Raw genomic sequence first — 10,877 nt, 5'->3', positions numbered from 1 at the left:
ACGTTACAGGAATAAGTGGATGTGAGTTTTCAAATCTTGTCCAAGTCGAAGATAGAAACTGGATTAGTCATAAAGGCAACATATCTCTTTTAATTCTCACAAAAAGTAGCAAAGATCGGGAGAGAAAAAAGTCTGATTCTTGACGAATCCATGTTCCACCTTCAACTTAGGCTGACATCCATTTCTTCATGAAGCATACAATGAATCCAATCCAATCCAAGACACCAAACGAGACCAAACATTTGGTTCGTGCCTTTATATTAAGGAAGAACTTCAAACAGGTAATGTGAATAGCCTCATAGAACAAACATAAACCATATCATCCATTTAATACATTATTTCATATACAAACAAGTTTCGGATATCATAACTCACAGATGGAACCACAAACGTAGGAATCAAAGTAGTGAGTAGGAATCAAAGTAGTGACCAGTGCTATACCTTATAGAACTACAAGTACAGAGACACTCGAGCACAAGTATATGAAGTACCCCGATCACCTTGTTCAATATATCCATCAATATCTTGAACGGCTCCTAACCCTGTAAGGTCAGCTCTCGAAATCAATCCCCAGGAGTACAAATAGGCCCAGGCAACAAAAGCAAAAGGAACACAGTGGAGTCACCTTGGCGAGCGGGAATAAGTTCGTGAACGATTACGAGTTCGGGAGGGGGAGCGAGATTGAGAACGAGAACGAGACCGAGACCGGGAACGGGAATAACGCCTTCGCGAACTCTTGCTTCTGCTCGGACTTCTACTACGTCGGTGTCTTCTGCCATTAACACATCTTCACAGTCATGGGAAAGACTATAATTACAGCATGGTGGTACGCATAAATTTTTGACCCGCCAGACAAGACTATAACATGATTTGGTTATCAGGCTTATTAAATTCATACTTGCAGCCAGCACCTATTATGTAAAAAGAAAATTCAACTACCTTGGAGGAGAGCGGCTGTAGCTCCTACTGCGACTACGACGCCTAGATCGACTTAATCGGCTTGTTTCTGCAAGTTTTTCCAGCCTCTGACGCTCCTGCTCTCGCTTTTTAGCTATTTCAGCAGCTGTATCTTTCTTAACTGAAGAAGCAATTAAGTTATCATATTATATACCACAAGTCAGGCACTGAGTAACAAAATTCAAAAAACAATCAGATGTTTAACGTAAGAAATGCATTAAGTTGTCGGACATACTCTGTTTGTTCAGCTGCTTACTCATAATCCTTTTAAGTCGTTCTTGAGGAGTTTCTTTCTTCTCCACTGGTTGCGGCTTCAATGGCCCAACAGAAGTACTTCCCTTAGTTAACTTAGCTATAGCCGAAGATGTGCTGTGAGTAAAGAAAAAATACACTTTAAAAGTGACAAATATATAGTTTCAAGGATACAGAAGAACCAGGTGAAGATGAAAACAATAAGCACAATGATTAACAAAGTCTTCAATAGTTAAGTTTCCTCGAAGATAAAACATGAAGAAAAACAAAAGATCTTCTGATCCAGGCTTCGTAAGATACCTTGCTGGTGGTTTCACCACTTTAGTGCCTTTATCCTTCTCAGGGGATGCACCAGATGCAGGATCAACATGCAGAGCCTCGAGTATGAGACCAGTTGAAGGCCTGCAGGAAAGAAGAAGCATTAGGAATAACAATTTCGGGGAACAAAATGAGCTTCAGAAATGAAGCCTCCTTCCCCCTTCCTCTTGGCAGTTTGATAACCCTATAAGCCTGAACTATTCTAAACCACTATATTTTGCCTCAGGTAACAAAATGGGTGAAAAGCTGCAGCAGAGTCAAGAGTGTCCAATGAATCTTTTGCAAGAATAAAAGGTTGAGTGCTCCGACCGGTTTAACATATCGGTCTGTGAGGGAGGAGATGACGGTGGAGAGAACCCTTCACGCTTAGAGCCATCCTTGTTCCCGGATCCCCCGAATTCAGTAATATATTCTATTTTAGCAGTTGTTGGTTTGCTTCGATGAGCATCATCAGAATGTCGTCCGCGAGGATATCTCCGTGAGTATGATGGTGAATATGATCGCGATCTTGATCTGCACACGCAAATAAATAACAAGAGGTATCTAGCAAAGTCGTTTTGTGAGAAAATATAGATATGCACAGCAATGATATAAATATTTTACCTTCTTGAGCGAGGGTAAGCTTCATATGTTGGACTTCGTCTAGTTTCACTGCATACACAAAGAGTGTGCAATCTTATTGTAAGTGTTATGGGAAGCAAAATACCATTTGGCATTGGGAAGACAATTAGTTTTGGAAAAGAAATTTTGCATTTTTTACCGGTATGGGTCATGGTGGAGCACCCTACTTCCAGTTACACGTGCAGCTTCTCTTTCTCTCTCCCTCTCTATCTGAGAAGCCTTCCTTCTTTCCTTGCGACTCAGCTTCCTCTACAGAGTTTTTTGCAAAATCAAATAATGCATTATGACAACTAGAACAGAAAGCACATGTAACCCACAATTGTGAGAACTTACAATTGCAGGATCGCCTTTGATCACTTCTTTTTGCCTTTTCTCCTCCTCCTTAGCTTTCTTATCCATGTAAACAAGCCAACCATATCTTTTTACGCCAAACTCTTTTGCTATTTTATCCATTCCTTCATCACTGCTGTCATCACTGTTGAAATCATCATCATCCTCATCTTCGTCATCATCTTCATCGTTATCATCAGGGTCCGAAAACTGGGCCTCATCTTTTCCATCCCCTTCATAAGAGTACCCCACCTGCGAATAAGAACCCTTAGCAGCAGAAGGTTGTTGCACCTGAGACCTGCTACACGTGCATCAAAACACAAGAGCAAGACTATCATAGTAACCTTCATCTTATCACTAACGAACAAATGTATTTAATGCACTATACGAGAAGACCTGCACATGGAAAAATGCAAAAGTAAAAATCAAACCTCTTAGGAGCAAAAGGAGCAGTAAACTTGGCCTCTATCTCTTGATCCACATGTAGCAAACCCTCATCATCGGTAACTGTTAACGTAAGAAGCTTAAAACTGTGACAATCTTAAACTAAAACCCAATATCGCATTTAACATTTCGAACATCAAAGATTGATAAATTTTGTCTTCCAATGGTAACATTTTGCATTACTCTAGCCTTTACAGATACAGAAAAACAATGTATAACCTACGAACTTGAGACCGTGATAGAGCTAATTAACATAAGCATGGTCTGTAATCTACAATGTAATCCACATTTAAATGAATACACACGATAAGAAATTAAAATAAAGTACCGACATCCTCTACGACGATGCTTAATTAAATCCCGATAACGCTCAAAATTAACAAACTCTTCTAATTCCTCCTCTTCTTCGGACTTTTCTTGAGCACGCAAGTGCCGGGTATCTCGAATAAAATCGAGCAGAGCTCGGCCATCAAATCTGCATTTCACATTACCAATACACAATTCAAGCTAAAAAAACTTGACAAATTTAACATAAAATCGACAGCAAAACGAAAAAAGAAGTGAAATTTATACCTATCGATCAGAACATCCTGCTTCCCATTCCAAGGAATCCTGAAAGGAATTGAATTCGAACAAAACGACGTCGTGATTATACATACAATACACATATGCAAACTGGAGCTGAAAGAAGAAGGAGAGTTGAGGAAAAGAGGCATTACAGGCCTTGCTGGTCCTCGGCGGCTTGGTAGAGGCCGTCATCGCGGTACAAGCGGCAACGGGAGCCGACGACCTGGATCGACTGCTGGGGGTCGCCGCGGCGCTTGGCCAGGAAAACGGCACGTCGTTGAGCTCGCTTTCGAGCGGCGTCCATCATGTCGTGGACCTTCCGCTCCGATCTCCTAGCTTCGTGCCACATCTTTCCACCGGATTCGAATCGATTCGATTCGCGTCAACTGGTTCAGTTGCGAACCTGACAGGAGCCCTAACCCTTTTGGTAGTTGCACTTTGCCTCCTCTCACACCGACTTATGCCATGAGAACGATGAGCAGAAGTTACAAGACTTTGGTTTTTTGGGTTTTTTCCAGCCCACATGTTTTGGTATTTTGGGTCTTGGGCCCACATTTACTCGAGCCCAAGACTGTCATACTTTTTCATATCTACTACTTTGGAGAATTTGAATAAGGATTTTATGCAGGGGCGCAAGTTGGAATTTGGAAACTTTTGAAAATATTGTACGGATTACCGTAGTTTGGCCAACATTGCAGCCCTAGTGGAACTTAGGTTACAATAATGAACGAAGGAAGACAGAAACCACTTGTATCATAAATTCAACTAGTCGGTGAGCTAGGTCGACGTGTCGGTCCATCAAGCCTTCAAACCTTACAACCTCTATACTAGATAGCTAGTCTAGCTCACATTATTATGTCTTGACTCATAACTATGTGACTAATAGTCCATTGCTTGGCAACTGGTCTAATCTAGGGCTGGGCAAATGGGTACTGGACCCGCGGGTAAGGGCGGGTAATGCGGGTACGGGGCAGGTACATATATTGTAAATTCAAAACGGGACGGGGCGGGGCGGGTACAAATTTCAGAGAAAACAGGCCCCCAACCGAACATTTTCCACCGTTGATTATAGGGAGATTAAATCTCCACCATTTATTTCTAACACAGCCACATGGGTTATATCAAAATCTCCAGATCCAGACTCCAGAGTCCTCTCGAGTCCCCGACTTCTCTCGACCTCAATCTTGACCTCGACCTTGATATCTACCTCAACCTCGATCTTGACATTGATCTCGACCTCGAATTCTTTGTTTCAACAACCATTTCCAGCCTCCAGAATCCAAATCTCGACGCCTCCAGTCGTCGGGGGTCTGTCGGTCTTCAGATTCCGTTCCTGTGTTCAGCCATGCCCGGGAAGGACGACGCTCCTCCGAGAAGGAAAAGAACCTCAAGCTTTTCGTCAAAGACGGATTGGACGAGCGCACGGCCAAAAACATCATCACCAACACCGCCAACCTCACCGTCGCCATTCACGAGGTACTCACTTTTGGGGGTGGTGGTACGGTTAGGCTGAGTGTTTAGGGTGGTTGGTAGAGGCTTGGCTGGGGTTTATGGGGCTAGTGCGACTGTTCTGGGAATTTTGAGGGGATGGGATTGACTAATAGTTATATTTGGGAGTTGCAGGTTAATTTGTTAAAGCAAGGAAAATTTGAAGAAGAAATATGTAGGGCTATTTTAACTAATCAATCGTTGATTTTCTTCTTCTTTTTCTGCTTAATTTTCGAGGTTTTTCGATTTAAATGCATGCGATTCATAATCCCGCGGATGTATACTTTTAGATTTAGTCTACTTATTTTGTTGTTCTTGAATAATTCCAGGTGGTGGTTACTGATGGATCCAGTTTTCTGATTTATCTTCGGCAGCTCTTCGACTGGAATCTGGGTAGGATGCTGAAAATTGGAGAGAGAGAAAAAAAAAAGGTACCCGTTGGACCCGTAGGAACCGGCCCGTTTTATACGGGCCGGGTTAGGTCTGGTTCTCAATTTCAAAATAGCCAAACCCGCCCCGCCCCAGTCCGTTGTATTTTCAAGCGGGTCCGGTCCGGTCCCTCCAATTTTGGCCCCGGCCCGGCCCGTGCCCACCCCTAGTCTAATCTTCCTATACCTAATTTCCAACATCAATGTCGACCCAATTTTCATAAAAATCTTTGACCAACAAGGAAAAAAATTACATGTAACGAAGTGCATATGGGCTTGAGCCTCAAATTTAACTAAAAGAGGACACCTTAAAGAGTTCAAGGTCCTTTTAGGTGAGGAGGCCACCTCGGCTTCATATTGGAGCCCTTTGATTTTAGGGAACTTTAACGCAAAGCTCTTGGTACTGTTCACCTTAATGAAAAATTACATTTTTACACTAAAAAATCAATCCTGGTACTATTCACTTTACCCTTTATTTTGTCTTTATCGTTAAAATTCAAACCATTTTCATTAGTTTTTCTTTGATTTTATATAATGCCTAAAAATTAATGTGTAACATTAAATATATTTTACTGGTTGAAAAAAGAAAATTACAGCTCGTCCCTTTTTCCCCAAACTTCTTCACGTGATGCTTTCTCTTCGGGCTTCTTCACGTGTTGTGCAGCAGCAAGCTTCCCCCAAAAAATTCCTCATTTCTTTCAGAGTTTTAGCGTGTTCATTAAAAGTTTAAGGGGAAAATTGGTTACGCTCACCCTTAACGTCATTTAGTATTACGATTTATGTATTCTTTTTTACTTGTAAGTAACATACCTTAGATTTGACTCTAGCAAATTTAAATCAAATTATTATAGCTAGCTTACTATGAAGTTTAACCTATTTTTTTCATCTGTTTCCTTTAGTGATATTAAATGTGTTAAAAAAACTCTATCTAAAGACTCATTTCTTATAGGGACGGCTTTACCTATGCCCCAATTCCTCTCTCTTGCGACATAATATACTCATTAACAAACTAATGGGGTTTGCCACCTCTAAAAGCAAATAACAAGGCACCATGATAGGATTTTTAGGTACCTGTGCAAAGAGGTTAAAATCACACAAAATACTTGTAAGAGAACAAAGTTGTTGTGGTATAAACAGCTCAAGTAATGTCGTTTTCCACAGAGATTATTTAAAACAATTTATGAAAAACCCTAATCCTAGTTAATTATCTGAAAGTAAAGATTGGAAAAGGTTGATTTTGAATTTAAAAGTTATAAAAACGAATTTTAATAAAAGTAATTTAGGGAAAACAACTAATAACCAATTAAAAAGGAAACAAATCAAAGAGAAAAGATTTTGAGAAACAAATTTGGAAAAGCACAGGGTTCCGCCGTCACCCTAATAATCCTACATAGTTCTTCTAATTCCCTATGAATTACACATGCATATTTTGAAGGTTAGGTTTTCCTAAAGTACGCCCTACTTGGAACCCCCAATATAGAACGTATATCTAATATGCAACCCGTTCGTGGCGTCCAGATCAAATGTGAACATGCAAGACTCATTAAGTTTTGTGAAGACCTTTTGAAAAACCATATAACTCCTAAGATTTGTCGTCCATCCTAAGTAGTTACGCATGTTAACCACAAGAAGCCTAGCCCTCCGCCAAAATTGCATCAAATTACTTTTCTGATTATCCTAATGGTTGCAAATCACTAAGACAAATGGATAGTTTAAAGCACAGTGATTAACAATCCAAAACTTGCATGCATAAATTCATAAGAAAGTTGAAAGAGACTACATATTCTTGCTAAGGATCATGGCCTCACCTTAACAAAGAGAATTAGTTACACATATTCAGAATAAAAATATAAAAAAAAAGTTTTTATTAGAAATAGAAAAAGAATAAAAACACCTTGTAGAATAAACTCTAAAAATCTCTTAATCTTTAGCTAAATCCCTCTTCTCAAATCTTGCGTACGTCAAAGAAGAAACCCTAGATCTACCAAAAGGCTTATTTATACCACTCTAAATAAAATCCTCCTAGTAAAAGGTCTTAGAATAAGACTAGGAAACCTAATAAATTGAAATAAAATAGGAAACATAATCCTAAATTGACACAGCCACGTTTTGGACCCAAATTAGCTCTAAAACTGGCCCAAAATAGCTGAATTTAGTGCTTGGATTATTTTGAACACTTCTCCAGAAGGCCACAAACCCATTTGAAGTCATATTAGGCTCCAAAAATGTAATTCAAGCCTAGAAACGTCGAGCACTGATCCTTCATTTAGTCGCCAGAAAATAACCGTTTGGTAGAAAAATCCCAAATTTTGACACGAACACTCCAAGAGACATACTAACATCCTTCAATTTGAATCACTCCAAAATTCGTTCGTTTGATCATGTTTTGCTTCAGAGAAAATCGAATGTCCTATATTGAAAATATAAATCAAAGTATCAAAATTTTACCAAAATAATTCCCAAATTCATATTAAAAATATGGTAAAATATATAATATAATATTAATTCTTCACACCACCTTATGTCTTCAAAGTATGGGTAATCACTTTGTTACTTGGTTTTTGTCGTTTTGTACCCAGACACATGAAAAGGCGCGCATTAAGAATTCAAGTCAAATGGTAGCTTGGGATCCCAGGACTGAATGATGGGTGCCTGCCTTCTTTTTTGATTGGGGAAACAAACTTAAATTAAGATATCAAAAGGCACTTCCATTGATAGCTTTTGGCTTTAGAATTTAGGTGAGATCATTATACGTAGAAACCCCACGAAGCAGAAACCAAATGATATTTGCTTTAAACTGCTGCTTTTGCCCAAAATCTACGAACCAATATGTATTGAAATGAGTTTTTTACTTTTTTTTTTATTTTTCAAATGTGCTGGATTGATTTTCCGCCGACTTGAAACTGCTGCGCTGACTAATTACTACTAATTAGAAAGTGCTTTTGGGTTAAATTTCAAAAGACATGGGACACCTGACATGATAAAAAGCACAGCGCATAATTCCCATGTCACTATTTCCTCAGCTTTTAGTTGTAGGGCTTGGCATGGACGGGTCGAGACATGGGACTCCAAAGTCATAACCATCAAACACACAGCGGCAAATTCCCAATTATAAAATATCATAATTCATACAATATTTGATGTATCGCATAACATATGATATATCGCATATCATATGATAAGTAAAAGTAGATAGCAACTTATAATATACTGCTATCGTAACATTGTATATTAATGGTAAAATATTTTGTAGACAAAAATTTACATATATTTTATATTATTAATATAGGACGTTACAGTAACAATGTACTTATATCATGTACGTACTCTTGAAAATAAGAACTTTGGCATCACCAAATAGGCATCCACCTTCTCTTCTTGGTCAAAGAATTAATGAAAGAAAATTGCATGGATTCACCCTCTACCATATATGATTAGTTGGTAGTTTATACAGAGGTTTGCGTATTGGATTGTTTATTAAAGAATGTTATAATTAAGCTTTAGCTAACTCAATCGTGAAATTGTGAATTAAAATATTATGGCGTGTTCTATCTGTCAACCAACTATATATATATATATATATATATATATATAATACAAATTAAGCCTGCTCATGTACTTAATTACTCTCATAATTAATTATGTATTATCACAATACCATAGTTTCCTACCCAAAATAAAATAATAATTAATTGCGTACTATTTTAATTTCTTTAGATGCAAACGTAGCTATAAAATTATTGAAGTTTGAGCAACCCTGGTTAGTTGTTACCCACTCCATTAACATGAAAATGAAATAAAACTAAACAGCAAGTTGAACTGATTGAAAATGAAACAAAACTAAACTGATTATCAAGTTACTTAAGTAATGTCATAAATGAATGCACCAACTGAAGCATATTCCCTTCTACTACGTACCGTGTGTGTCAAGTTACGTAATTGTGCATCCAACCCTATCTCAAGCTGTTAGTGCATATCCATTGTATTGGCATTTTCCTAACAAGTTGGGACTTGATGTTAGGATCAACTTTACTCAAGCTATCCAAGATCAAGTCCAATCAATGTCCGTTGTTCTACAGTTTCTTTGTCACAATCTCAAGTTTAGGGCGGTAATTAAGTAAGACTTAGAGATGTACGTCATGCATTCTTCGACGGTTTAGAAGCATGACAATGTTTTTCTGCGTGTGCAGGATTGAAGTGTCATTTCAATCCTATGTAGACATCGAAATTTCGTAAATAAATGTTGACCGGTAAATCAAAGTGTCAACGCTCATGTATTACATAAATTTTACACGTAGCGTGCGACTCAACGAAAATTGAAATGAGTTGGAAAAGTCATCAAATAGGACACGTGTCAACACCTGGCAGAAACGACTTATTTCATCTGGAATATTATATTCAAAATTAGGCCTTGGAAATTTCTATAAATACAAGCCTATTTCATTCATTTAAGGGAACCATTTTAGATTACACCTTGAAGCTCTGAAGCTCTGAAACTCCGAAGCTCTCAAGCATCCAGGTTCCCGAAGAATCAAGAAAGCTCTCTTCGTTCTTTGTTCTTTGTCCATCGCTCTTTCAAGATCAAGCCCCGACGGCCCTTGAAGAAAGCACCATCATTCATCATCCGTTCATCCAAGATCAAGCCCCAACGGCCCTTTGGATCAACAATCATCCACCTTCAAGATCAAGCCCCGACGGCCCTTGAAGAAAGTGTTCTTTGTTCTTCGTTCTTCATTCATCATTCTTCCAAGATCAAGCCCCGACGGCCCCTTGGATCAACAATCATCCACCTTCAAGATCAAGCCCCGACGGCCCTTGAAGAAGGTGTTCTTCGTTCTTCGTTCATCGTTCATCCAAGATCAAGCCCCAACGGCCCTTTGGATCAACAACGTCGACAAATCCACACATCCAACCGTTCTTCAAGATCAAGCCCAAAAGCCCTTGAAGATCCGTTCATCACTGTTCTTCAAGATCAAGCCCAAAAGCCCTTGGAGATCCGTTCATCACCGTTACTCAAGATCAAGCCCCAACGGCTCCTTGAAGATCCGCTCAAATCCACCTTCAAAGATCAAGCCCACGGCCCTTTGAAGAAACTTCCAACAGTTCATCCAAGATCAAGCCCCAACGGCCCTTGGATCAACGAAACATCCACAAATCAACACCTTACGGAGATCGAATCAGAGGATCAAATTAGAGAGAGATTGTAACCCAAAATCATCATCAAACACAAATATTTGTTTGTGCACGTTGTTCTTGTCTCTTTCGTTTCAGGAATTTTCCGTGTTCACAAATTGGCACGCCCAGTGGGACAATCTCTGCCTCTCATCTCTTTCTCCGTTCAAGAAATTCAAGCGCGCTTCCAAAATTAATGGCATCAAGGAAGGCTCAAACTATTCCCGCAACCGGCGCAAAGAACAAAAGCGTCCTCGTCGCAACTGGTGTCACTTTGGGCATCACGACTCGAAGCATGGC

General features: G+C 39.3%; 1 protein-coding gene across 4 annotated transcripts; it reads right to left on the bottom strand.

Annotated features, from left to right (window-relative positions):
• Positions 1–282: 282 nt before the first annotated feature.
• On the bottom strand, positions 283–4,211 carry LOC103403058 (uncharacterized). 4 transcript variants are annotated; one of them, XM_008341876.4, is made up of 13 exons: positions 3,642–4,211; positions 3,496–3,534; positions 3,255–3,397; positions 2,910–2,985; positions 2,482–2,779; positions 2,288–2,397; positions 2,131–2,178; positions 1,837–2,040; positions 1,510–1,611; positions 1,193–1,326; positions 940–1,078; positions 626–772; positions 283–542 (listed from the first exon to the last, which is right to left on the bottom strand). In XM_008341876.4, exons 1-13 carry the CDS (start codon positions 3,836–3,838, stop codon positions 518–520), a joined length of 1,662 nt encoding a protein of 553 aa, XP_008340098.2. In that variant the 5' UTR covers positions 3,839–4,211; the 3' UTR covers positions 283–517. The 4 variants fall into 4 exon arrangements, with proteins under 4 accessions (XP_008340098.2, XP_017180227.2, XP_070671977.1 ...); XM_017324738.3 differs by having other exon boundaries at positions 626–769; XM_070815876.1 differs by having other exon boundaries at positions 2,482–2,776.
• Positions 4,212–10,877: the final 6,666 nt, after the last annotated feature.

This window comes from Malus domestica, chromosome 02 (genome assembly GCF_042453785.1).
Source record: "Malus domestica chromosome 02, GDT2T_hap1".
In the NCBI taxonomy this organism is placed as follows: domain Eukaryota; kingdom Viridiplantae; phylum Streptophyta; class Magnoliopsida; order Rosales; family Rosaceae; genus Malus; species Malus domestica.
The sequence above is the reverse complement of the archived record's forward strand: the minus strand, read 5'-3'. Positions and strand labels throughout refer to the sequence as shown.